This window comes from Megalops cyprinoides, chromosome 1 (assembly GCF_013368585.1).
Source record: "Megalops cyprinoides isolate fMegCyp1 chromosome 1, fMegCyp1.pri, whole genome shotgun sequence".
Lineage (NCBI taxonomy): Eukaryota > Metazoa > Chordata > Actinopteri > Elopiformes > Megalopidae > Megalops > Megalops cyprinoides.
The window spans coordinates 56,797,233-56,825,207 of record NC_050583.1 but is presented as its reverse complement, the minus strand read 5'-3'; the positions used below and the strand labels follow the sequence as shown (position 1 = coordinate 56,825,207).

General features: G+C 41.6%; 2 protein-coding genes across 2 annotated transcripts; one reads left to right on the top strand and one right to left on the bottom strand.

The window, feature by feature from the left end:
* The first annotated feature begins 5,295 nt into the window (after positions 1 to 5,295).
* slc16a12b (solute carrier family 16 member 12b) lies at positions 5,296 to 15,123 on the top strand. The gene is made up of 6 exons (XM_036518224.1): positions 5,296 to 5,418; positions 8,585 to 8,688; positions 11,191 to 11,334; positions 11,706 to 12,297; positions 12,580 to 12,839; positions 14,215 to 15,123. The coding sequence occupies exons 1-6, from the start codon at positions 5,309 to 5,311 to the stop codon at positions 14,442 to 14,444; spliced, it is 1,440 nt and encodes a 479-aa protein (XP_036374117.1). The 5' UTR covers positions 5,296 to 5,308; the 3' UTR covers positions 14,445 to 15,123.
* Positions 15,124 to 17,962: 2,839 nt separating this feature from the next.
* Positions 17,963 to 27,666, bottom strand: ifit10 (interferon-induced protein with tetratricopeptide repeats 10). The gene is given in 6 exon segments (XM_036549335.1): positions 17,963 to 19,400; positions 24,032 to 24,039; positions 24,597 to 24,655; positions 26,472 to 26,694; positions 26,697 to 27,378; positions 27,662 to 27,666. Coding segments are annotated over 6 exon segments (2,415 nt in total).
* Between the last annotated feature and the right edge of the window lie 309 nt (positions 27,667 to 27,975).

The following is a 27,975-nucleotide window of genomic DNA, read 5'->3' as shown; positions in this document are numbered from 1 at the left end:
TATTTAGAACATGGCATTTCAAACCAGGCAAAACACTTATAAGTAAAACACCATCAGCATTCAGAATTCAGTTAATTATTTTTAGTAATTTATTTATGCTTTCCTACCTTTTCACCAATTTCAGAATCATCAGTTGCACTACCTTTCCAAAACACTCACTAAAGTCTTACAGGAACCCTGAAACATGACAAATGCAATCCTCCAATATGGTTACATGCTGGAAACAACTATTTTTCACATTACAAGTCTGACGGCGCACTACAGAAGAACAAATGCTGGTTGGTGGACAGGCACGACTCCACTGACACTGTCTGCATGATCTGCAGCCTTAACCAACTGAGCCACCCAGGAGCCCACAATTCACTTATCCTGGTGGACAGTCACAAGTCAAAGTCTCATCGTCAAAAGTTATTGTCCACAAACAGTAATAACAATTTACATAGAAATAACACAACACAACAAACATATACTATTATTTATTTTTTTATTTTTTTAATCTTGTTTTGTTTTGTTTTTTTTCAGAAACCTGTCACTGGATTATGGCATGAGTCAAGATGCTTAGTCACATGTTTGGGGGTAATCTGAACTAAATGGGGCAAATTATTGATTTAATCTTTAAAAGCAAACAACCATGAAGAACACAAAATTCCTTACCAACGTAATGGGGTCATCCATCTTCCCTGCAGTGCTCTCATTCAACCACAAGGAAATCTAATACACATGGTCAGGAAAAGACATGAAAATTACTGCATCTCTCCACAATTTTTTTTCTTTATAAGTCACATATTTTCTTTGACAGCGACCACATGTCCATTTTTTCCCTTCTATCATGGTAGCTGGGACATTCTACTTTAAACAATGTACTGCAGAAAAATACCCCCACCTATGGACATGTGCAACAGACACAGCTAGGTTCACATCCAGATTAAAACATGATATTGATCTGAGAAGGAGCCACTACATGAGACTTCAAGAGTGCAGAGTCATTGATTTAGCATTTGAACACAGGATCCTGCATACAAACATCTTGGCTTCATTTGCTGACCTGGCAGTGCGCAACCCTACACTGACATAGGGGTGCCTCAGGGTGAAAATCTTCCCAAGGCAGGTTTGCTTAGAGCCTCTAGCTCTTTTGTGGACCACATTCTTTTTTGTTTTCCCTCAACAAATAAGGCCAACATTGTAGCAGAAAACACAACAGACCTCATTGCCACCATTGTAGCTCCACAAGCAGCAAATGGCCAAATTCGTGTTTCTTCAAGATTTCAGTGACAACAATGTGTCAAAATAATTTTGGAAGGTTTTTTTTTTTTTTTTTCCAGAAGAAAGAACTAAGACATAAGTAATTGTGTAACACCCACCCTTCGCACGCACACACACATTAACAAATGCTTACAATACCGTAAGGTTAAATCCCTATTGGGTATTAACCAAATCCTTCCCGTACATTTAGTTCATAAACTGACTTGAAATGGTGGACACTAGAAATTCAATTTCAATCGGCCACGTACAGCCCAACACGCAACTACTGTGCAAGGGTTGTATGAGCCTGGTCGTGAGTTTGGCTTAAACCGCACCACTAAACGGACTGCTATGCGCTGAACCTAACTTCCCGTATCATACATAATCCAACAGTGTAGCAGCAGTGCAGAGAGGGGGTTGGTAACTTTTTAGTTTGCATGTGCACAAACCGGTACAGTTCTGCCTTCTGTTTGCATGTTGATGGACACTGTAATGACCGCGATGTTGAAATCGACACATTAATAGATGTAGAGAACTTTAAAAAGTAATATGTCATGTCATTTGTTGCACGAGCTTGCCTGATCTCTGAAATCGAATGTTGAAGTGAGAGAGCGGCCAATGCGGCTTGGTGATAACGAATAGGTAAGTTTCTTTGATTTTATTTACGCTGTTTAATAATTACGTTAATCTTTTAAGAAGAACATTTGCGCCATTACGTCTAAATGATTTGGTCCGTTTTTCCCATTCATATTTACTTAACCTATGCTATTTCCCGCTGTGTCCTGTACAAAAACATTGTCCTGTACTGAACAGCTGCATGTTCTGTATTTTCGACAACCTCCATGTTTTGAAGACTTTCGTTGACAAAAAATAATAAAGAAACTTTAAAAAACGTTAAAAAGCAGTCTGAGCATGTGCAACTGCAACCTTCATTCTGTCGGACTTGTAGAGCGGTTATTTGCTTCACGTAGCTTACAAGTACGTGTTAAATAACTAAAGGAATGTAGTGCATTTGGAACCTGAAAAAATAATGCAGAAGTAGCTATTTGAGGTGTTCAATGCAGATTGGAGAGAGTGGGACGAGCAAAATAGTCTTAAGTGCAGTGGTGAATGCATTAATGTTAAACGTTTGACAAAAAATGACAACTTTCTCGATAAGCTTAATGATAAAAGCAATTGCGTTTTACATTGCAGCCTTTCCACAGTTGTTCATCAGTCGAAATGCTACATTTGTTATCCATTTTACTCATTTCTGCAACGCCATATTACTTAAAACTGCTGTGTAACTAATTTCTCAATTACATCTGCTGTAGTTGAATGTTAGATGTCTTTGCCTTTAAACCAATGGTACCTGGTAAGTGTGCTTAACCTGTTTTTCATGCTTGTCAGACCTTGATAAAAATGTAAATACGTGTCTGTCAACAGCTCTTTCGTTTTAAATTTCTTGCTAACATGCAACGTCATACAAAACTTTAATAATCAGCAATTATATAATTACATTTTATGCCGGTTACATTTTTCTGATCAACAAAAATAATTCCACATGAAGTGCACAAATGGTTGGTTTACCAGGCTCAGGATAAATCTGAAATAAATGGAAGTTCCCTTCCTCCATTGTTTTTAGATCACTGGCCACCACTCTTTTTAGAAGGCTATTCATTTAATTAATTTAAGTGAAACCAGATATTGGTATTATTGCCTGTGCTAGTATGGACCTGTCTTCAAGGTTAACTGCACTAATTAAATGACTTACACATCTGAAGTGTCTTCTGAGTAATTGTCCATGATCAGGTTACCTTTTTATGAAAAGTACTCAGAAGTAAGTGTACAGTTAGACTTAAACGATGGCATTAACACCCTGCCCCTTTTGTAAGGACCCTGTTGTAGTGGTGCTGATTCACTGAATAAAAAAGAACTGCATTTCTATTATGGAGAATTCAGTATTATACTGTTATCATAAGTTTGTCTGAAGTGTGCTAGCTGTGATATCTGAACTAGCTTTTGTTTGATTCTTAGCCTTTGTTAGCCAGCTGTAAGTCCACGCATCCTTGTTTTACCATCAGTCCTGTCTTCTCAGGCTCAGTTTTGATGGTGCAAAAATACAGTGCAGCCTGTAAATACGAACGAATGCAGTTTTATTTTTGATAACTTGATGTCTGCGCAGTTAACAGGATTTCCAGCTACACCAAGATGTCCATTTTCACCCTGACAGTGCTAGTGTTCAGCCCTGTGTAAGAGGTTGATGGGTGGTGCTGAAACAGTTTATGGCATGTTTGTGAATGCTTGGGGTACGACTTTTAAATATTTCAAGCATACTGTACACATACTACATCTGTGCCCACCACCAACAACAAAGAATATAAACAAATAAAACAAATACCTGCACTGTATATGCACACATGTTTATGTAGAGTCAGTTCAACTCGGTACACTCCTTGTGTCATTTCTTTTATTAACGTGAGACAACCAACAATTGGATCATTCTTTCCTGTCTTTTGTATGCTGCTGTCTCCCTCTCGTCTTGTTGCTGTCTCTATTGTCCATTGTTGGACGGGACTCCATTGCTGTTCAGTGGCTGCCCTCAGCTCGCCTGTGCATCGCGCCTTATTTTTATTACCCCACAGATGCTGAGATAAGACGTCGGATGAGGTAACACTCAGGTTTGCGATGTGTTTCCTCAGAGGTAAAGGTCACAAAAGGTTTCAGCCGTTGAATAGACGTTGCATATATGTGTCTGTACACACACACACACACACACACACAAAACACACACACACACACACACATTTAGGAATCAGTTGTACAGAGGTAAAATTACAGGAAAGTTGCTGATAAAACTAATTTTGGAAGTTTTTCAATGTGTCTGCTGCTGGTGTAATCACAGTGTATTCCATGTCTAATGTGTTTCCTTGTGTAACGATATTGTGCAAAAATTATAATTTGAAAAATTCATCAAAGAAATTCCAGAGATTTTCTTTTGCTGTCCTGTTGTGAGACAATATGGTAGTCGCCTTACTGCTCAAGGCATGTGGTCGCCATGGTTACAGAAGCTGAAGTAACTGGAACTATGCAGCTTTCTTAATCTGACAGAGACTGGTTATAAAGGTCATGTGTAGGATCAGCATATGATGCATAATCCCCCATTGTGTCAAGCAGGTGCAGAATTTGTGCAGGGAGCCAGTTTAGTCTGTTTTTGGTGCTCAGGCAGTATCACGTGGTGTGATGAGGTGGTATATTTTTGTCTGTTCAAAGCACAAGCAAAGGCTAAGGGAATTATGCTTAGCTCTATTAATACATACCATTTGGTGAAATATATTTGGGAGTGTAATGTAAAACCTGCAATATTCTCATGCATATTGTGAGTTGCTGATATTTTATTCTCAAAGGAATACCATTTTGTTTTTTTTTTTAAGTGTGTATTCTCTGTGCAGTCATGCAGAGTTTTTGGTTTTGCTGCGGGGCGCAGCACTTCACTGAAGGGAAATGCATGTAGTAATCGGAAGCCACTGGATCGCCACCGCAACCTGCTGGGATGTTTTTCCACAGAAAGTGTCTGAAGGCAGGATTGTGCATGCCTCAGGTTTTCAACAGGGTTGTGGGGGTCAGGCAAGAGGACGGCAGTGTCTGAAGTTTAACTGTAACACCCGAGCAAACCAGGGCACCCCGCTAGTAAACACGTCCTCTGCGAAGACCTGCGTCCTGCTGTCTCTACAATCCGCTAGGATTAGCATTCTTCCCAAAAAAAAAAAACCCTCAGACAGGTCAATCTGCTACAACTGGCTGCGCAGCATTGCCTTTGGAAATCCAGTATGCGGACCGCCCAGATTGACCTTTTTATATTGTTTGTGTCGCCCTGTGCCTTGTGCTGAGCAGAGTGTCGGACGGGTCACCTCCCTGGGAAGCATTCCATGCCCAGCCTGCCCACGTGAAGGAGCCCGGGGAAGCCGAGGGGGAGCTCAGGGGAAGCCGGGGCTCAGCGCTGAGAGACCGACCCAGGGAAGGGAGGTGGCGGCGGGGTGGGGGGGGTGGGGGGGAGAGAACGGCAGCGCATTCCCTTGTGTCTGTTATGGCTGGGGCCAAAAAGAAGCCAGGAGTCGTCCCTCCAGACGGTGGCTGGGGTTGGATGATCGTGGCCGGCTGCTTTATCGTCACTGTCTGCACCCGCGCCGTCACCAGGTAAGCCAGCCGGCACTGCGGGAAGCAGCGGTGAAGGAGTGTCTGCCTAGGAGTGCTCTTGAGTCCTCAATTAACCATATTGGTACCTCTGTTATAGGTGTATTCTACCTTTAATGCAGTTACTGGAGAAAGGACAGTGTTTGTTACAGTATTTTTTTTAAATCATGTAGTCTTTCATCTGTTTAATGTGTAGGAAGTATGTTGCGTTTTGCAAATATCATGGTGTTGTTATGACCCAGTCCATTTTAAGATTACCCACAGCAAGTTTATACAACTCAGCAACAGTCTGTCCAGTTAAGTATGTTTGCTCTAAGATATGCATATGTAAAATCCATAACAAGCAACAAGTTTTTTGACATCCACTGGATGGGAATATTTGTTTTTTTTATATATAACACTTAATTGGTGTTCCTCACTGACAGCTTTTTGAGGAAAGATGAAGTAATTCTATATTTGGGCTACCGCTGAGTGGTAAGAGGGAAGACCATTCTCCAGTTCAGCACTGTCAAGACATGGTTTGTTTTCCTCTTACTCCACCTCTCAGTTCAGGTTACAGCAGACCCCCCTGGTAAACAAACTGCTAGTCTGCTGTTACCGGTCAACTGGACCTCATACTTTAAAGGCATTATTGATCCTGGCTACTTTTTTATGCCATAAAATTTTGTTTAATATTAGTGATATTTGACTAAATAATATCCATTGTGAGTTCTTTTTTTTTGCTTGCGTGTGTGCATCGCTAAATGCTCTGCAGGTATCCTGGTTGCAGTCAGAGAGGGTGGCTCATACCCCCAGCTTTATGACAAAGTGGAACTGGCCACATATGCCTCCCCACCGGTTGCCTCAAAGGGATCATTAACATTCCTTCATTTTCACGTTCTTTGGTCACATGCCATATCCCTTCGCATATAAAACAAAAGTCACTCACTTCTTTTTTTTCTATAGCATTTGAAATGATTAGGATTAAACCGGTGGTGTTTTATGTGGTTTACCCTCTGTTGAAAATCACACTTGTAATGCAGGTTGTATTATCAGTGTGTTTCTAATTTGAACAAAAAAAAAGCATGGGCAATAGAGTGCACTGAATCCCATTTACAGATCCGTGTTTAATTGGGAATAGTTTCTGACATGAACTCACAAATTTTTTCCATTTTCTAAGCATTATTCTGGAGTAAGGCAGTAAAATGACATTGGGGATTTGCTGGTGTGTGTTATACAGAACATGCACATACTTACATTCATAACTGAGTAACTTACCCCTCCTGTTAATGGTGCTTCAGGTAGGCCTCAACATTTGAGCATTATGTAATAAATCAATAGTAAAAAACTGAGGATCTTCACAAACAAACACAAATGTATTTATGTAAGAGAAATACAGTATACCTGCAAACAGTTAGGCCCCTTAGTGATCTGAGATGTGGAAAGGATGCACTGTTGGTGCTAGATTCATCATCCCAGGTCAGTACGCTGTACCTGGGGTTTTACCAGGTATTGTCACCTTGCTGTTTGCCACTATATGTTTATCAGTGCTTATGTGACTGCATATTTTTCACATACAGTATGCTTCCCCCAACTCTGTGCCCCAACAAGAGCTGCGTGTGTATAGATTTTCGTGTGTATTTTCCCCTTGATTACCTGTTAAAATTAATTTGTGTGTGTGTCTGTGTGTGTGTGTGTGTGTGTGTGTGTGTGTGCATGCATGCCTGACAGGTGGGTGGGGGGTTGGCAGGGTGTGCTTGTTTTCTACAGGAGGAATATGCAATACCTCTGCCTTTGGCCTGGGTGTGTTTAAGGAGAGGGGGAGGGGAAAAGGTGGCTCACGTTTCCAGAGCTGTCAGGGGGTAATGCTAGCCTTTCAAAACCATAATGTTCTCACTCACCTTGCTTCTCATACAGGTTTTTGTTTCCAGAACAAAAGCGGACGTTATTCTCGGCAACTGCCCAGAACAGCTGAAAGCCAAACAGCTCTGTTTGAAACAAATTCTCTAAATGAATGGTTTTGCCCCTGGCCCCTTAAATTTCTAGAAAAACAATTCATTTTAAGTGGTTGTGAGTTGCAGAGATGTTGTTGAAGTATCAAACAACACCCATGTGAGGAGTCACAACCTGGTGGACCTTGTCACATAGTTGACATTTTTAAATAAGATAAACTGCAAATCTAAGAAAAATGTCAGATGGGTTTTTCCAAGTATTCGATCAATCTTATCAATGCCACTAGTGTTTTATGTGTGCGATATGTCAGTCCAAACACTTTCCATCAGTTCTACTTTTAAATAACTTTTTTAAACTTCTTTGAAATTTTTGAGCTTTAGTGTTATGTATGCATTAAATGATGGGTGACTATAGCGTGGGTGAAGTATTGATCATGCCTTGTAAGACTTACAATAACTGTAGATGCCCTTTAGAACAACAGGAACCTCATTATTGATGCAAACTGAGGTAACACTGAAGGGGTTGAGTCTTGCCAGTAAGGTGGCATTCCTGTTGCCATACCTGCCAAGTTCTGAGCTTTAGCGCATTGGTTGTGTGTGTTTAGGAGGTCCAGACATAGTGATGGAAGCCCTTTTCGCTGGCCTGTGTTAACTCCACTATTTGTTTCCTGGCCAGGAAATGCAGTCAAAGGGGCAGCAGGCCCTCATTTTCAAAGTGAGCAAACTGACCCTTATCTCCGGCCTGGAGCTTGTGGTTTGTTTGTTCAGGTGCTGTTCCAGCTTTTGAAAGGGTTTTGCCCCCCTGCCCCCCCAATCATGCACAGTGCAGGCTTTTGGCTGCCTGCTTTTCTCCATCTCCATTTAACAGTGATTGCATCATACTTTTCCTCAATAAACTCACCCCTACTCTGAAACACAGCTTATGGGGACACTGAGTAATGTGTCAATACAGTAGTACGTCACTAGGTACTTCACTCCTTTCAAAAATTGCATGAGTAGAGAACATGATTTGTGTGTGTGTGTGTCTGTGTGTCTGTGTGCCTGCACCCGTGTGTACTGGGTCAGTGAGTCAAAAGCTCTACATAAATCTGCATCGTAGTTTTGATCTTTATTAAAGAGTAATGCTTACTAAAGGAGGCAATAAAGTGTCCTGCTTGAATGGATTTATTGAAGAATGACCCTGAATGAATGTTTTGGGGGAACGTTTAGGGTGTTTTTTTCTTTTTTTTTTTTTGCAGATGCATCTCCATCTTTTTCGTGGAGTTTCAGATGCACTTCGCACATGACTATTCACGGACTGCGTGGATCCACTCTCTGGTGGACTGCACTACCATGCTGTGTGGTAAGAGAGCATTTCTTCACCAAGGCCGTTCAGTGCCCTGCTACTGCAAGTGCTGCCCTGTGGAAAACAACTGTCGGAATTTTAACGTGCACAAACGTGGCATTGGCTTGCAGTCTTGTGGATAAGACCGCCTTGTTAAGCAGTGCCCTGTGGCTGCCTGATGGAAACTGACATTTGGGCTGCCTTGACAGACCATATTAAGGTACTGTAACTAATCCTAGATGGGTATGCTATCAGCTCTGGTGTGCCTGACGTTTGTGGAAAACTCTCATTCTGGAGGCAGCAACACCAAGTTATTGCTGGAACAGTTCCTATCTCTTGGCACTTTGTTTTTATTCATGTATGCATTATCTTATAAAGAGTCTCACAGAATCCAACACCAGTGGCCTTTGTGACAGTGTTGTGACTTTGTGACTGACATCCCTCTCTTACACAGAAAAATCACTGTCATTTTTTTTTCTTCTTCCATTGCTCATATATTTTTTCAATGAATTTTTATTCATTTACTGAGCTTTTTTTAAATGGACGAACATAATACAGCCCCGTGGGTGAGTGGTGTTGCAAGTGTGACCAGATGACCTCTCTCTCTCTCTCTCGCACAGCAGACTTGAACAGTTTCATCACATAATTACCTAATTCTGAGAGTCCAAAGAGCACAGGGTGAGTGCGTATCCCAACAGCCTGTGAGGGAAGCACATGTATGGCCACACTGTGGGGAGGGTTGACATTGGGCTGCTGGGAAAATCAGCCAGCCAGTAATACCTCACCAGATCTTCTTGCCTTGGTGCTCGAAGAGACCCCACAATCTGGCTTCTAACCAATGATGAAGCTCAGCAGAAGCACTCTCATATATCATATGTGTCTTGCACTTTGAAATGCAGGTGAGGCTGAAGACAGGTGGACAGCAACGTGGTTTAGAACCATTCTCTCGCCATGGATCAGAGGAATTTGAATGAATTTGATTGGATAAAATATCACTTCTGAGCTTATTTATACCTTAGTTCTTTTCAGTGAGTGGCACTTCAGCTTCTTCCTCACAGTGGTCACTTTAATTGCACGTTGGCCCCAGTGTGTGCTGCAATGAGTGGTTGACCAGGGATGAGTTTTTCACCATCCACACATTGGAATACGGTGAATAAATTCACATTTTCTTTCTCATCTTTTTTTTCGTCAATGGAAAACACACCTCAAATAAGTTACTACAGACAGGACAGGACAAGTCACTGGCAAGAGACAGTGATCACATCAGATGAGTATTCAATTAACAGCTCAATCAAACCTAATTAATTAAAAGTTAGATTGTGTGTGAAAAGAAAACTGCATACACATTGTGCCCCAGGACCAGGCCTGAAAAAAACTGGGATACTACGGCACTGAGATCAGTAGGAGACCAATGTGAGGCTGGTCCAGAGATCGTGCCAACCACAGAGCAGAGCTGGTTGCACACAGAGAACATCTTGGGAGATGTCACACGGCTGTGACCTGACACTGTTAGTGTTGTTTTCCCTATCCATGGAGATATCCAATATCACGGCCAAAAACTTGTGCCGCGAGTCAGGAGATGATTCCTCTGGACTGACCCGGAGTGCTCTTGACTGAATTGGTCAGAGGTGCAAGAGGCCACGCAGCACGAGCGGGAGACGTGCGCTGGACTTTACCTCGGTGGCTCGTATCTGTGGCTGTTTTGCAACTCCGGGTGATGCATTAACTGCCTTATCCTCAACCCCAATGGCAAACTGAACAAAACGTGCCCTCTGCCCGCTCTTGGGGGCTGCACTTTGTGACCATGCCAATGTCGCCATCCCTCGGCCTGTGACACCCCCCACCCCCTTCCCCCCGTGTGCTTGCGAAGCAGCAGGCCTTAAGGCGGTGTTGAGGCTTAACCTGTGTCACACCTGCAGGCATCTGCGTAGCAGGTGCCCTGGCGTGGGACTGTGGGTTTTCCCAGATTGTGACCTGAGCATCACGAACATCAGTATACTTTCGGATCAATAACGCTGTATGGTCTTCTCAGCTCAGTTTGCTAGCATATTCAAGGGCTTTGTCGTAATGGAGAAATGGCTTAACCCTACTCAGAGGTAAATCAAGGACACTGCATATATTTCTCTGAACACATATTAATCCAAGTAGGAAGAATGCACTGCGTAATTTATGAAAGAGACCCAGAAACCCAGTTTGAGTTAAACAACCCCCCCCCCCTTCTCTCCCCTGTCCCTGCACTGATTGTTCTGGCATTTGGTAGTTTCCTGTTCTGGAGTAAAGAAATTAACATTTCCTTTCATTACACTGTCTGCCCTTTGTGGTGTTCTTAGAAATATTTTACCAAAAACTGCAAGTATTGAAGTCTTACTTTTAGTTTTCTTTTTATAATTATTTTCCCGTGTGTCCTTTTACAAGTCCATCTCTGCCGTCTGCAGTAAACTGCAGGTTCGTCATGTGAGAAGATGTTTGAGTGCATCTCAGCTTGAAAGCTGAGATGAATTGCGTGTGTTGTCATGGCAGCTCCTCTCGGCAGCCTCATTGGGAACCGGCTCTCCTGCCGCATCGCTGTGATCCTGGGGGGCTTCCTGGCCTCCACGGGGCTCGTCCTGAGCTCCTTCGCCACAAGCCTGGAGTACCTGTACCTCACTCTTGGGGTCCTGACAGGTAACACTCCAGCTGCCCCCCCCCCCACCACCTTAATTTCCACCAGAAGAGTTTTGGTCATTTGGTTTATGGCAACTTCACCATGCACAATATATATGCTCAAATATACAGTGGAGCACTGCCATTCTAACTGTAATACGTATGTTTCAAGGGATTTGAAAAATTCAATTTAAGTAGAAATTCTGAATATGTATCCAAATATTTATATATTTTGAAACTTTCCCTCCATTTGTTGACTAAGCTGTGTGTTTATTAAAAGAAAAGCAAGATTAAAGTATAATTACAAGAAATCTTTTCCACCTTCTTCTCAGTCTTCTAACAATGAAGCACTGTCTATCCCGACTGCTCATGCCCGCTGTCCTTCTTTGCAGGTGTTGGATTTGCCCTTTGTTACACACCGGCCATTGCCATGGTGGGGACGTATTTCTGTGAGAGGAAAGCTCTGGCTTATGGCATTGCCATGTCAGGCAGCGGGATTGGAACATTCGTCCTCGCCCCCGTGGTGCAGCTCCTAATAGACCACTACTCCTGGCGCGGGGCCCTCTTGATTCTGGGGGGGTTTGTCTCCAACCTGTGCGTCTGCGGGGCTTTACTGAGGCCCATCAGGCTCAAAGAGGAGGAGCCAAGCAGCCCCCTGAAGGCAGATGCCGAGTGCGGGTATGGCGCAGGAGTGACGGATGGCGGCTCGCCACAGGGGGCGCTGGTGAGCAGTAAGGACCGGGAGCACAGCTGCTTCTGCTTCCAGTCCCTACAGGAGTACAGCTTCCTGCTCATACCGGACTTTCTGATGCTGGCCGCGTCCTTCCTCTTCCTGGCCAACGGCTGCAGCGTGCCGTTCGTCTACCTGGTGCCCTACGCGCTCAGCATGGGCGTAAGCCACCAGCAGGCCGCCTTCCTCATGTCCATCCTGGGAGTAATCGACATCATGGGCAACATCACCTTCGGCTGGCTCACTGACAGAAGGTACTCTCCAAACCAGCTTTAAGTTCTCGCAGACTAAAATGAAAGTACTCACCTTTTTGAGGAGAATGAACTGCCACCCAGACTTGACATAAGAGGAACAAGTATATGATTTCAGTCTGAACGTCCTTTGGACAGCTAATCACAGCAAAGAGCTTAGAACTTTGAACAAGGTAATAGAGGTGATAGAGGTAGATTTAAAAACATCCATCTGATGAGCAAATGTGCTGGTGTGATGGAGGCGGTCATGCGTCAGGTGGACTGACATCCTTCCTTCCCCTGCAGGTGTTTGAAGAAATACCGCAACGTGTGCTACATGGTGGCGGTGGGCATGGAGGGCCTGTGCTGCCTCTTCATTCCCCTGCTCCGGAGCTTCCCGTTGCTCGTGCCTTTTTCCGTGCTCTACGGCTACTTCGACGGGGCCTACGTGGCCCTGATACCGGTTGTGACGTCGGACGTCGTCGGGACCGCATACCTCTCCTCCGCCTTGGGAGTTGTCTATTTCCTGCACGCCATACCTTACCTCATCAGCCCACCCATCGGAGGTCAGTGCCCTTAAAATGCAACACACAGGTGTACTTCTGTGTACTTCTTACTACTGTCCAATAACGTAGTCCTCTGTGTCTTTGGACCTGCCTTCTGGAAAAAAGACAATCTGTTCACCTTACAGTTACCATTTATATGTGTGACGAATTGAAGCCTGAAAATTTGGTTTCTGGTAAAAAAAAAGTCAATAATTTGAACACAATACCATGGAGAACGTTATTTAGTTAGCCATACCAAGCACAGACCAAGGTAGTGGCCGTTCTAAAGTGGATAATGTTGTCTAATCAGGCAGCTATACTGTGATTTAATTTCATATAGTACCACCAGAGCTGGCTTTGATATGTTATACCAAAAAGAATATAGACCTAGAACAACATTTATATGCACTAATTTCAAAAATCTGAATTGATAACGATTTCCTCAATGAGACTGATGTGTTCAGGGCTCTAAAGACAGATGCAAGAATGTCAGAAATGTAAATGACTGACTGGCATACTTTTTTTGTACCTTGTCCCTGAGAAATGTTTTTTGGAGTGTGCATGACTTTTTTTAACTTATTTCATTCCTTCATCAACATAAATGTTAAACCGTTGGATCTATTGGGTAACGTGTTTCAGAAAGTTGGCCAAATGCACGCACGAGGGGGTTCTAGGAAGGGCAGGATGATGACGCACGTTCTCAAAGCATTATGCTGAAGTGGCTGTAAACTCTAGCTGGGAAAAGAAGATGTACTCCTCCCTCACGTACACAATGGCCAGAGACACTGGACCACAGTCCAGATTTGAGGCTGGCACAGCACTATTGCACTTTGGCTTTTCTAATAATGTCAAGTGATAAATCCCCACCCTACAAATATCTGCAACAGCTTGAAGACCCTTAATTTCATGCTGCAGCTTCACTCCCCTGGGCAGACATAACGTTTAAATCTTTCCTTTCATGCAACAGCGGGGTATTCTGGCACCTGCTTGTTTTTTTTATTGTGGCACTTCTACGTCTATTTAGATTTATTTACATTTACATTTTTGTACATTGTACATTTACATTTACATGTATTCATTTGGCAGACGCTTTTATCCAAAGCAACTTACAAGTGAGTACGTTTGTACTCAGTATGGCACTGGTTATCACAGCACTGTATGAAGGATTGACACATGTTCAGATATGTTTCCCTATCTAGTATTGTTCATGGGACCTTATTATATGCACTTTTGTATCTTTTCTTTATATGTTGCTCTGGATAAGAGTATCTGCCAAATCACTAAATGTGAAAGTAACCCCTCCCCCCTTTCCCAGATGAATTTCTGGTGGCTAACGACACAGAGGTGGTGCTACCGGCAATGCTTTTGATGTCCTCCATGTTTCTTCTGTGAGCAGGCTGGCTGGTTGACCAGACGGGCTCATACACGGCCACGTTCTTCCTCAGCGGCTTCTCCCTGATCGCCAGCTCCCTGCTGCTCAGCACGATGGCAGTGATTCGCCGGTGCCAGAGGACGCGCACATACGCCACCAACGCCGACCCCAAACTGGACACCTGCCAGAGCAGCCACACCTACAAAGCTTCACACGAGGAACCAAAGCTTGCAGGAAACACGTCGTCTTCATAGCATCAGACTTTTTTACTGAGTGATTGAGTCTGCCCTCCCCCCACCCCTTACGTAATGCCAAACTGTGTGGATGATGAACGTACAGTAAATAAAACTCCACCGAGTCAGAATCAACTGGAAATTATGCATGCAAAACCAGTTGCATTGTGGGTACACGTACAAGCGAATAAAGGAAAAAGGATGGTCATTTAGGTATGTTGTTAATGAGGGAACATACTGGGTTCTGCCTGGATAACAGTCCCCCAAGCAAAGAGACTGCCTCCTTCAAGCACTGCTCATGAAACTGCACCTTGCCCCTGAACGGCAACAGTGTTGTCTCCATAATGTGCCTTCACACATGTAGATGTCAGTGCCCCCTCAAGTCTGGGGATGTGAAACATCAAGCCCAAATCTATTTTTCTTTTTATGACAATTGCACGATCGCCCTAGGTGGGGTAGATTACCTCCAATTGATGCAATAAATACCATATTAGTGTATTTAATAATACTCCAATGATTTTGCCCTGACTGGTATATGACTCAACGTGCCACATGACTTTTGTACACATTCCCAATGCCTTTTCTTGAAGTTGCCTGAACATTTCATGATGTTGCCTCAATGAATACAACAGGGCTCATGTGAGAAAAACACGACATGAATGATGAGTGTGATAGACGCATGTGGGATGTCATGACTGTCACCAGGGATAAGGAAAAAAAGAACTCGAGTTACACGAAGCTACTCAGAGCTCCTTTGGATCCTTTCAAACAAGAATTTAACAAATAAAATGTGAAATTTCACTTGTGTTGGAGTAATAAAAAATATTTTTTTCTGCTGGAATTCTAATAACACTTAAGTCATCACAAGCAGACAACAAGGTAGATGATGTTACAGTAGTCAACGATACAATGATGAAATCGACAGAAATCATGTCTGTTAGTTAAGCAAGACATCTAGCTATAATAGTGCACTAGGTCACCTCCGTCTCCTAATTGAAGCTAGTTGTACGTGAGTGGAGTGTAAAAGCCAGAGATGGAAATCACATTCAATCAATCTTGCATTCAAATCAATCTTTTTTTTACCTAACCTTTGCATCTCTCAGCTTGTAATAACATCTTTCCTTGAACTATGAACAGAAAGGTTAAGAATGCTCATGATACTCTGGGGAATTTCTTAAAACACCTGGAAAAGAACAACATGTAAGGACGAGCCATGTAAGCCATGAGATACGATAAACGACCTAATTTTAGCAAATTATTCTGTGCCCTGGCAAATGCTTCACAAGAAAAAACATATGCTGCAAGGATAGGAAATTCAGTATTATTATTTTGTCATGACGACCATTAGTATAAGAGTACTGATAGCCATCCACAATTATCTGAATTCATATGTATATTTTTTCATTGTAATATGAACAGCAATTTGGTTTACATTTCACATTGTGAAATGTAATATGAATTAATTAATCTTTTTAACTTAATATTTCGTAATTGATCAAACTTCCAGAGGACTTATACTTCTTTTTATGTAGGCCATAGGTGTCCATCAGTTCATTGTTATCAGATGGGCATAACTACTATAGATGGATAAAGATGTATAGATCCTAACTACAGATTAGACAAGCATGACAAAATAAAAGGAAACGTTTTCCTAACTTTATTTACATTTAAAACATTAATTAGACATTGAAACAATCCTCTGATCTTGACATCAGTAAACTCCAGCTCATACTCTTAAAACTGTGCTTCAGCAACAGTCATGCATAAAAACCAGCCAGCAGAGGGCAATGTTGGGTCAAGGATAATAATGCCTGAGCAAAGGATAAAGGTTTCAAGAGCCTGCAGGGAAACCCATTTGAGGAATAGGTTGATGACAGCGACATGTTACATCCAATGAGTGTGTATTTTATTCCATCTTTGGTACTGTAACCTCATTGTTCTGGATTACCACCACTCATCCGTGCACCATATCTAGGTGGTTTGTGAACCATTTCTGAATCAAGAGGGTAGGGTTCAAACTGCCTATTAGGGATGACCAAAGCAAGAATGGTGTGGTACTTGATGCCTAATTTCTTGTGTTCGGTGGTGGCCAGAAAGCAGACAGAGAACTTGCCTTTAATCGGATGAGTTTCATGAAGCTGTTCTTGATTGTTTAGCCAGTATTAACAAACTTAAGGATTCCCAGCTGATTCCTTTACACTTACTTTTTCAAACACAGTAGCATTACAGTATATAATACATGGATAATTCTAATGATTAAATAATTAAGACATAATTAAAACACTTAGCTGCATTATTTAAACCATGACATAACCAATGCATAATTAAGATATTTGGTTACATTAATTTGACAATGACACTAAGACCGGAGATTCCTTTTCATTGAGAAATGTTTCTTTGCTATATCTAAAATGAGTTCAAGTTAAGGATACGAAAATAACATTACGGTATTAGATGCAATCAAGTAAAAACACTTTTTTAAACAAAAACAGATAATCTTTGCCTCCCATATTTGTATCTGAAAGGCCACCACTGTATACATTTCATAGTACTCATTTTACATTCCATCAATATGGGTAGCATAGCTTTACACTGTGCATATTTATCTAATACATTTATGTATTTGCATTACATAGCTTTTATGTATTTGAGGCATTTAATAGTTTATTTAGTCAACCATTTGCTAAAACAATATTCCCTCAATGATGATAATGTCTCCTGAGCCAACACCTGTCAATTATGTGTCCATCACTGGATTCACTGATGTTATATGCAATTGTTGACAAACTCAGAATAATTATAGCACATGACTCAGTATGACAGTCAGAGGTTTTTTTCCTCGTGGTCATTATTGCCTCTGTTGATAAGTGCTGACAGGATGATGGCAGACTGTGCGATGAAAAACCTGTTTGACTGGATGCAGCCACTGCCATCGTTACTGTCTCACAACGTCTCTTTTTATATGTAGCATATAGCGTATGGCATTAATTTAGACGAAAAATAGTTTATGGTTCCCAGTGAAAAGCTCCACAGTGGGAACATTGCAAAACGGTATGAATAAAACCTCTCCATATTTCCAACAGGTCCAGACTGGAAGGGGTTTTTTCCTACAACTGTAAATTGTGTTGTGCATTTTAAAAACATTTTGGGAGTATTGTGACATTAAAATTAAGCATGCCATCACAAGAGAGCCTTTATTGCATGTTTTATGCAATACATTCATTGTCTATTTAAATTCAGTTTACTTTGGAAAGAAAAAGGATATGATTAAGGATGTTTTACTTGGTAGAAGTGTTCATTGTTGGTTACTATAATGGTAATATCAAACAGCAAGCTACAATAAAGTGCAATAGTAAGATGTATAAACTTGCAGATCACAGTAAGTCTTCTTCATTTTAAATGTGTACTTGAAAGAATTAAATTAATATCATAAACACGAGAGGTATCTCACCACATACAATATATGCTACCTTTTCCTTACCATTCAGCCCAAGATAAATAAAGAAACTGTTACATGCTGCAATGAAAGTCTTTATATTTCAAATATCCAGAGATAAGCGAAGGTCACAGAGGGCAGAGAGGTACTCCTCATTGCCAGGATCACGTAAAAGAGCCTTCTCATAGCACTCGATGGCTTGCCGTTTTTCACCCCTTGTTTGATAAACGTAGCCCAGAATTCCGAATGCCTCGCCATCCTGGGAGTTTCTGGAAATGTGCTTCTTGGCAATGGTTTCAAGTTTATTTGCGCACTTTTTTCCCTCTGCTGTGTCTTTCTGCAGTGTGAGACCTTCCTTGTAGTACTTCATAGCCAGGGACCCAGATTTGTTATGGTAGAGCTGGAAATCTGCGTAATAGACGTTGGTCACCTGCAGGCTCTCATTTTTAGTAGTAGCAACTTCAAATGTTCTCTGAAACACCTCCTCCGCCTTGCTGATATTTCCATTCTCTCCATAGCTGAGTCCCAACTCTGCCATGGCATAAATGAAGGAGGGTTTCAGAATGGTGGCCTCCTCCAAGTGACGGATAACCAGATTCAGCAACTCTTCAGTTTCTGCTTTGCTTGTATGACCTCCAGGCCTGCGTAAAGCAATCCTTTTCCTCTTGTAGCAGAGTGCAAGCTGATGGTGCAAAAATGCTGAATTGGGTGTCTGTTCTAGTGCTCTCTTTAGCAGAGCAATCGACTTCTCCGTGGATCCTTGTTGCCGAAAATACTTTGCTACATATCGTGTCACGTAGGGGTTGTCTGGTGATGTCTTCATGGCTTTCTCCACCAACTCTTCTGCTTCCTTAAAGTTTTTATAGGCAGCAAGTTTCAGACCTAACAGTGCCATAATGCCAGCATTCTCTGAGTCAAGCTCTAATGCGCGTCTCAGCTGTTTAATTGCTGGTGACTCTTCAGTGCTTGTGAGCTCAGATTCAGTGCGATACAGTGCGATAGCATAGCCAACATTCCACTCTCTCTCCTCTGGCTCTGCCTCCAACGCATTCTTGAAGCACTCTTTCGCTTTCTCATAGTATTTCCGAGAAAATTTCAGGAATGCCCAGCCTTTCTCCCCATAGACAACAGGATGGAGGACAGAAGGGGATTCTGTGGGAAACCTCTTCTTGATCTCTTCCACCTTCTCCAGGTAGCTCTGAGATTTCGCCCAATCACGCATGTGGTAGTACACCCAGGCAAAATTTCCATAAGTGACAATAAGCAGCTTCTCACAGTCATCCGCATGGTGTTTCCTGAAACACTCTTCAGCCTTCACAAGGTCATCCCGTGCTTCTTCAAGCAGACCTTGTAGGTACTTAGTGAAAGCCAGATAGCTGAATGACCGTGCTATCCCTGTGTTCTCACCTAACCCCAGCTCAATCTGGTACTTCAGCCTGTTTTGCAGGTCACTGAAGTCAGTGTCATCTTTTTTCAAGCCCCATGTGAAGTGGCTCTCCAGCTGCAGCAGTTTGGTTTTTAGCAATGTATCTTGGGTCAAACTGCAACAGAATAAGGATCATAAGGAATGTCATAATAATTTTAATAAACTATGAGGAAGAACTGCTTTACTGTTTGAACTAAAAGCATTCCATTATTCTGAGGTGTTTTAGCACTGTGGTTTAAAAGTTATCTTGAACTGAGCATCAGTACTAAAGCTATTAAAATATATTGACATCACCTCAGCTGTATGCTATCACATGAAAATGCAAGCCTGTTTTCTTACACATCCAAAATATATGTTAAATTAAGTTTATACAAAATTTGCGTTCAAAATGACTTAAAAGACAACAGTTCAGTTTACTTACGACATGTCAAACACCTCCAATAGTTACAGCTGAAAAAACTGAAGTCTCCTCGATTATGATAAAGCTCCAGTTCAGAGCACTTCATATAAGTCACAGTAGTCCCCGCCCAACTATGATTATGTGTTTACAAAGACACCGTGCCTTGGAAATGTACCAGGATGCAAACAAGAGCCGTTCGATTCGTGAGAAAAGGAAACCGAAACTGCACTTAAAGAAACGCCTTGACAACATTGGAGAAATTGTTTACTCGCTTGAAGGGTAGATTCAACTTTGGACGTTCGGTTGCTTCAACGTTACGTTTCAATTAAGGGCTGGTGTGAATTAAGAAGTAACACGGTTTTTTTAGCTGCCGAGTTTCGTTTCTCCTTTTCTACGTTATCAACCACTGTCCCATCAAAACACACCACAGATACAAAAGGGAAAATGTGTTGGGTTTACGTCTAAATGTGTAAATTATGAGATGAGACATGATGAGACTTTCATTTTATGTGGATTCTTCGAAATATGTAGTACACGGAGAGTTTAGTATACATATAAATATACAGCGTACACACTTTTGATATTGAGATGAAGAGGCTCAGTCAAGGGCGTGGAAGAGAGTTTGATATTGCGCGGGACACAGCTTGCTGTGAATTTTATGTTTGTATACGTAAGGAGCATATATCTAGGGCTGCCCCCGACCAAAGATTTTCCTAGTCGAGTAGTAGTCGTTAGTTCAAGACATTAGTCGACTAATCGTCGCACGTGTATGACATTAATTTAATTATTTAAATATATATTTTCGGGGCATCAGAAAATGGTTTGAGTTCCAGGGCTGAGGAAGAATGTTATAAGTAACATTGTTAACACTGTGCTACATTACAGAGAAATACAAAACCTTATAACGTAGCTATAATTTTACAAGCCCACGCAGGAAGCGGTAGGCCTAATGATTCTGAATGTGTCGCAACCAGCAAGGAGACTGAACATTTTGTTAATTTATTTCAACACAGTATAACATAATACAACTTATGAACTTGTAACACCAACACAATAATTTATATAAAAAAAAAAGATAAATAAAAAACAGAACATGAAGTTAAACATGCAGTAAGCGAGGTAATTTAGCTTCCCCAGTCCCCACGAACACTTGGATAAGCCTAATAGCACATATGACAATATATTTATTTAGCTGCATATATGTAGTCTCAACTTTGCAATTCGTTAATGCTAATTAGGCCATTAATTATTCAGCATAATGGAATAACCCTTTCGCGCATACGGTCACACCGGTGTGATTAGCGGTGCGATTAGAAAACTAGATTGGAAAAATTCTAGCTAATTTTAGCTTTGAGAAAACAGTGATTTAACGTTAAAAATATAGCAAATGCTAACTGAAAACTATGTGAAGCTTAATAACGCTAATGAAAACATAATGAACCATGTAACTTAACAGCGTGCTACATTGCATAATAATAAGTTACGTGCTAAAGGGATAATAACGTTAGGCTATTTAGGGGAGAGCCGGGACGAAGTAACACTTTTCAGATAAACATAATTTTAAAAGATAACGTTACAGACAGAAATTAATTTTCGTTGTGATTTTCGTGTGTGTTCTATCAGTACCAGGTGCTATTTTGTACAAATGTGGAATGACTTCAGTATAATAGCCTAACATAATAAGTAGCCTATAATTGTTATTGTAGAGGGACGAAAGAAACAACTGTTACAGTCATCCCAACAATAACTCCACTTGCTTCTAAACTGAGAAACCTTGACACGGCAAACCTCAGGATGTGTTAAAGTACTAATTAATCTGTCAAATGATCATGACTATGTCACATGAAACAATAGACACAACTTCAAAAAAAAAAAAAAAAAAAAAATACCGCTTGAGTGAATTTACTTTCTGTGGTCGAAAACAGCTTCTCGGGTATAACTCTGTGAAAGTATGATGTATACACGCGATTTTTCAGGGATCAGTTGGATCAGTGTTGCGTGCTGTACATGCTGACACAGTCAGGCATATCAGACTTGTATGGAAAAAATCGCCGTGTTACTTTCGCACCAACTCTCCCCTACATGTTTCAGATGATAAGTCATGTCTGAGGTCGACGAATGATAGGCGAATCTTTGTATGTAGAGTTTGCATGTCACCTTCTTGGGGTCGTCCTTTACACGCTCAAAATGATCCCACACTTTGGATGATTTCCTGCCCGACGTAGTCTAATAACTTTTTAACGACAAGGCCCAGCTCCGAATGGAGTTTGATAGGTTTTTCTGCGACTAACCGACCAATGAAAACTTCTCATCACTAATATTTGGTTGACAATTAGGGGGCAGCCCTACATATATCTTGACTGAAGAATAATACAATATCAGGACTGTCATGTCCATGGTTAATATTCCGGTAAGATTGTTGGAATGCCGGAGGTGTATTGTGGGGTACACCGGAAGGAAGGGGTATTTTGTCAATAAAGAAGAAATGTGCCCAGGGGAGAAGTGAGTAATGTGTCGTCATTGTGTCTGAGATTAAACTCAATGACTATTGCTTAATTTAGTAGTAAAGCACACATATAACATTGGCGATGAGGATAACGTTTGTTTTTAGTTAGTTAAATATACAAGTTTAGTTAGCTAGCATGGAGAAATACAGAATTCAGAACTTTGCATGCTATGCAGAGCCAGCAACGCTAGGTTCCAGGTAGAAGAGGTGGCTAACATTGTTTAAGCTGTATGCCGACGGAAAAGGGCTCATTATGGATGGAAATTCACCACCCGCTACGAGGCAGAGGAGACGTGCCCTATTACTGCATCTCGCTGGACGAGATGATGAAAAGATGTTTTCTCGACTCTGGCGGACACAGGTGACCCAACAGATTACCAGGTGGCAGTCGACACATTGAACTTGTACTTCGTACCACAGGTCAACACAGCGCTACCAAGACACACGTTTCAAAAGATACATCAGAAGCCAGGTGAGACGCCTGCAAGCTGTAAGAGACTGTGGGTATGGAGGAGATGCCGACAACCAGATAAGGGATGCAATTTTGAGTAAAGGGACATCAGAATACTGTAAGGCAGTTCATATAAGTTTGTCCTCTCTCTCCTTCCCCTTGCAAAATGTGTTGCTTGTTCGAATGAAGCATGTTGATTGGTCAGGAGTGTGACACAAACATGCAGAAGGAATGTAGCGGGATTCCACCAGTTAGTTGAGGTTGAAAACGGTGCTCATGATTCATCGCATGGACAGTGCTAGCTAGCTGTTCTCTGCCCGAGCTGGACCTCGTATAACTTGTACAACCTCGTATAACCGTCTTCATTGATGTGTACGGCTGTATGTTTTGTACTCACCTGCCAAGTTCAGTAAAGTCCACAAACGGATGATTCATTGTCGTGTGAAGTGATTTCCACCCACGCCATCCAGACGAGCAGCATAGCTCACTTGGAGGTCCTCAAGAGGTCCAAGCATGACAATATGTACACAGAAAGTTACTAGAAAAGGTTGGGGGACTGACATTAGCCTGTGCACTGGAGATAGCTTCCCACTGCGAGAGCATCGAGGAGCAAATGTCAGCTATGTCATGCACAGCAAAAGCGAACACAGAGACGGTAAATCGAATCGCTCAAAACGAAAAGAAATGGAAATGCAAAAGGAAAATCAAACAGAGAAAATAAAAATTACGGAAAGTGCTACAGATGTGGGAATACGGATCACCTGGGCCGAGATCCCAAATGCCCCGCATGTGGAAAGGCATGCCACAAGTGCTAGGGAAAAGATCATTATGCAAAAATGTGTCGCACAAAGGGTTCAAAAACAAAACAAAATGTGAACAATGTCGATGCACATAATGACTTTGCGTTTGCCATTAAAGATAACATGCCAGACTTACCTTCTGTGTGGGAGGAATAAACATAGAATGCTGGTTGATTCTGGCACAACAAGCAATATAATGGGTGAAAATGCATGGGAAAGACTGAAGTCAGAACGCATAAAGTGTCACTCATATGTCCCTAAGAGAGAGAGGAAACTTTATTCATATTTCTCTAACCAGCCATTAGCAGTCAAGGGTGCATTCACATGTGAGGTTTCAATAGGAAACAGAAGTGAACATGCTGAGTTCATTGTAATCAAGGGTAATGGTGAACCACGGAAAAAGCAACAGCAAAACGACTGGGGATTCTGAGAATAGGCGCTAACATCTCGGCCGTAACAGACATTAAGCAAACACTCCAACAGCAGTACCCAGAAGTATTCAGCTGAGTTGGAAGGCTGAAAATAAGACAGGTCCGTTTGCACATTGACCCAAAGGTAAGAGTTGTAGCCCAGCCACTCAGGCACATACCGTTCAACCTAAGGAGGGCAGTAGAGTCCAGAATAAAAGAATTGGTGGACTTGGACATTATTGAACCTGTGAATGGGCCCACCCCGTGGGTAAATCCAGTTGTGATCATCCCAAAACCGGGAAATGATGTCTGGCTTTTTCTGGATATGAGACGGGCTAATGAGGCTATAGTGAGGGAACGCTTTCCTATCCCCACTGTGGATGAGCTGCTCCAGGGTATGAATGGCTCAGTGATATTCAGCAAATTGGATCTGAAATGGGGTTACCATAAGCTTGAGCTGACTCCTGAGTCACATGACATCACCACATTCACAGTGCACAACGGAGTGTACAGATACAAGAGGCAGTTATTTGGTGTATCTTCAGCCAGCAAACAATATCAGCATGAGATAGCCAATGCCCTAGCTGGGATTGAAGGCACTGAGAACATCTCAGATGACGTGATCATACATGCACGTGACCAGGAGACACATGACAGATGGCTGCATGCAGTCATTGCAAGGCTCAGAGAGACTGGACTAACACTGAATCCAGAAAAGTGCCAGTTCAAAATGGATAGACTGACTTTCATGGGAATTCTGTTGTCGGAGAAGGGCATCGGGCCGACTGAGGAGAGAGTGCAAGCTGTAACGGAGGCACGAGAGCCAGAGAATGCCACAGAGGTGCGGAGCTTCCTTGGGCTTGTCGCTTACAGCAGCAGGTTTATCCCACAATATGCAACACTGTCAGAGCCACTGTGACGCCTGACAAGGAAGGACACACCAGTTTATCTGCTGTGTCAATGAGCGGGAGCCCTGAGGTATCTTCGAAAATAAAAACCTGTTTAATGAGTTTACTGTGCTTGCGGTCGTCGTTTAACATGAATTCAACGTATCCTGAAATCAAATTTTATTTAACATACAGTAGTTTCAACAGTACAGAAACTAACTAGCTAATAGCCTAGGGCCTAGGCTACAATCGCTGTTGCCAAATTATTCTAAGATGACTCATGTGAAACAGGTCGCTAAATAAATCCACACACGCCTGTCACTATTGTCAGTGCCCCGCCTCCTTAGCTGCTGTGTTTTTGTTTTCCTTGTCCATGTGCTTTTGTTTTCCTTGTGTTCTAGCCCCACCCCGCTCCCAGCCTGGTCCCCGCCCACGGTAGAGGGGGGTAGCCCACACAAATACTGGGGCCTGGGCTCAGTTACTGTTTGTTTACTCAATTGTCTCTAGGTCAAACATATTGCTATAATATAGTGACTTCAGTTTACATTTTTACTTAACATTAGCACTGTGTGACGGATTGACACACTCTGTGTTTTTTCTTTTCACACTGGTCTTCATATGGTCTAATATGCGCACTTTTAGCATTGACTTCGCGTCTACTAAGTGAATGCGTGCTGTGAGCGATTGTGGGCATCTGTCACTGTGAGGACCTGTAATTAAAGTGGTATTCCACCAAAAACTGAGAATTCTTACCTTTTATGTTCAATGTAGGCAATTCGTTATTATACAATGACGGCTCAGCAATGGACACAAACACACTGCTAAAATGTAAAAGCTCCTCCATATTCTGTTAGAAACTTTTTAATGGGTTTGTAGCCTACTGCATAAGGGCTAGAGATTATAGGGTTTTATCTAACATTTAGGGCAAAAACTGAGTTTATGACATAATAGTGAGTGATTTTTTTTTTTTTTTTTTGCCTTTTTGATATATAGTAGGCTAAATACGTGTTGTACGTTAAACAGCAACTGATGCAATGCTAGACAATACTGAGATATTGGATGTACAAGCTTTACAGCATGGTAATTAAAACTATATGGTCTGTGGATATAACCCTTTCTTTCTAGCCTCTTGTTTTAAAGTGTGTTCAATTCCCAAGTGGAACTGCTTTGTGTTGAAATTATGGGATGCAGATAAAACTGCAATTGTGATATTTGACAGACATTTCATGAGTCCTGTGAGACACAACACAAATAAAAAAATTATCATAAGAGTCTTTATTAAATCCATTATAGAATATATATTTTAGATACAGTGCAGTCTGTAAAAAGAGACAGTATGTCATACAGCAAACGAGAAACCATCAAAAAGTAGTAAGCAGCTGATATATATTTCACAGGTCATAGTTAATACTGTAATAAAAATATTAAATGCTTCTTTGAAGGGGTTAATTAGATATACCAAATTAGAATACAATATATACTGTTTATGAAATAGATTTTAAGGACATTTTCTTTAACGGTTCAATAGAGTAACAGTAAAAACTAACACTTGGTTTTACTTTTAACGCATAACTGATATATATGCATGCATGAAAGTTTAAAAATTACATTCATCCTAGGCTAAAATAAACTTGTTACATTCTCCACAAAAAGACTTTATATTTCAAAGGGATGACCGAAGATCCCAGAGAGCACACAGATACTGTATATTGCCAGGATCATGTGAAAGAGCGTAAATCTTTCCTCTTCTTTCTATAGCAGAGTGCAAATTGGTAATGGAGAAAAGATGAATTCGGTGTCTGTTCCAGCACTGTCTTCAGAAGAGCAATGGAACTCTCCACAGATGTGTATTGTCGAAAGTACTTTGCCACATATAGTGTCACATAGGGGTTGTCTGGTGAAGTCTTCAGGACTTTCTCCACCAATTCTGTTGCTTCCTTAAAGTTCTCATATATTCCACTAGTTTCAGACCTAGCAGCGCCATGATGTTAGAAGTGTTTGGGGCCAACGTCAATACACGTCTCAGCTGTGTAATTGCTGGTGACTCTTCGATGCTTGTGAGCTCAGATTCAGTGCGATACAGTGCGATAGCATAGCCAGTATTCCACTCATTCTCCTCTGGTTCTGCCTCCAATGCTTTCTTGAAACACTCTATTGCTTTTTCATTGTACTTATTAGAGAATTTCATGTAGGTCCAGCCTTTCTCCCCATAGACAACAGGATGGAGGACAGAAGAGGATCCTGTGGGAAACCTCCTGTTGATCTCTTCCACCTTCTCCAGGTAGCTCTGAGATTTTGCCTGATCACCCTTGTGGTAATATAACCATGCAAAGTTTCCATAAATGACAATAAGCAGCTTCTCATAGTCATCCGCATGGTGTTTCTTGATGTGCTTCTCAGCCTTCATTAAGTCATCCCGTGCTTCTTCAAGCAGACCTTGTAGGTACTTTGTGAAAGCCAGAGAGCTGAATGACTGTGCTATCCCTGTGTCCTCTCCCAATTCCAGTTCAATCTGGTGCTTAAGCTTGTTCTGCAGATCACTGAAATCAAGGTCATCTTTTTTCAGGTCCCAGGTAAAGTGGCACTCGAGTTGGAGCAGTTTCGTCTTCAGCACTGTGTCTACAGAATCTTGAGTTGAGCTGCAACAAAATTTCAATTATGCAGAAAAATACTGAATTAACTTTTTATTCACTTTAAGAAATGCATTGCTGTTTGAATTAAAGTGAGTAAAAACAAGATTTTGTGGACTGTTTTAAAAAGTCATTCGTTACTAATGTCAGTGTTAATACCAATTATGTTGTTATGACCATACAAGCAAAAAGGGAAATTCTGCATTTTTATATACAAGTAGGTAGAAAATGTATATATATATTTTTGTTACAATTAAATAAAGCAGAAGTATTCAAAAACACATTTACATACGCCATTGCAAACGCTCCAATTACTGTTTGCTGATGATCAGGGTCAAGACAAGAGGGAGAGCGCTATTTAGTGCTTCTTGTGGCAACAGGAGTCCCCACCCATCCAAAAACAAAACTCATGGATTTAGTGGTTTGTAATAAGAAATGAAAGCGAAACTGTGCTCTGAGAAATTTTAAAATATTGGTGGCTTAGTTTACCCTTAAACAACTGGCTGTTTGCATTCACTGGTTCAAAAATGTTTTGAAACACAGCCTTAAGTTTTGATATTGTACCTTTAAAATTTCACAATAACTGTAAAAGGGAAGATGATGTAT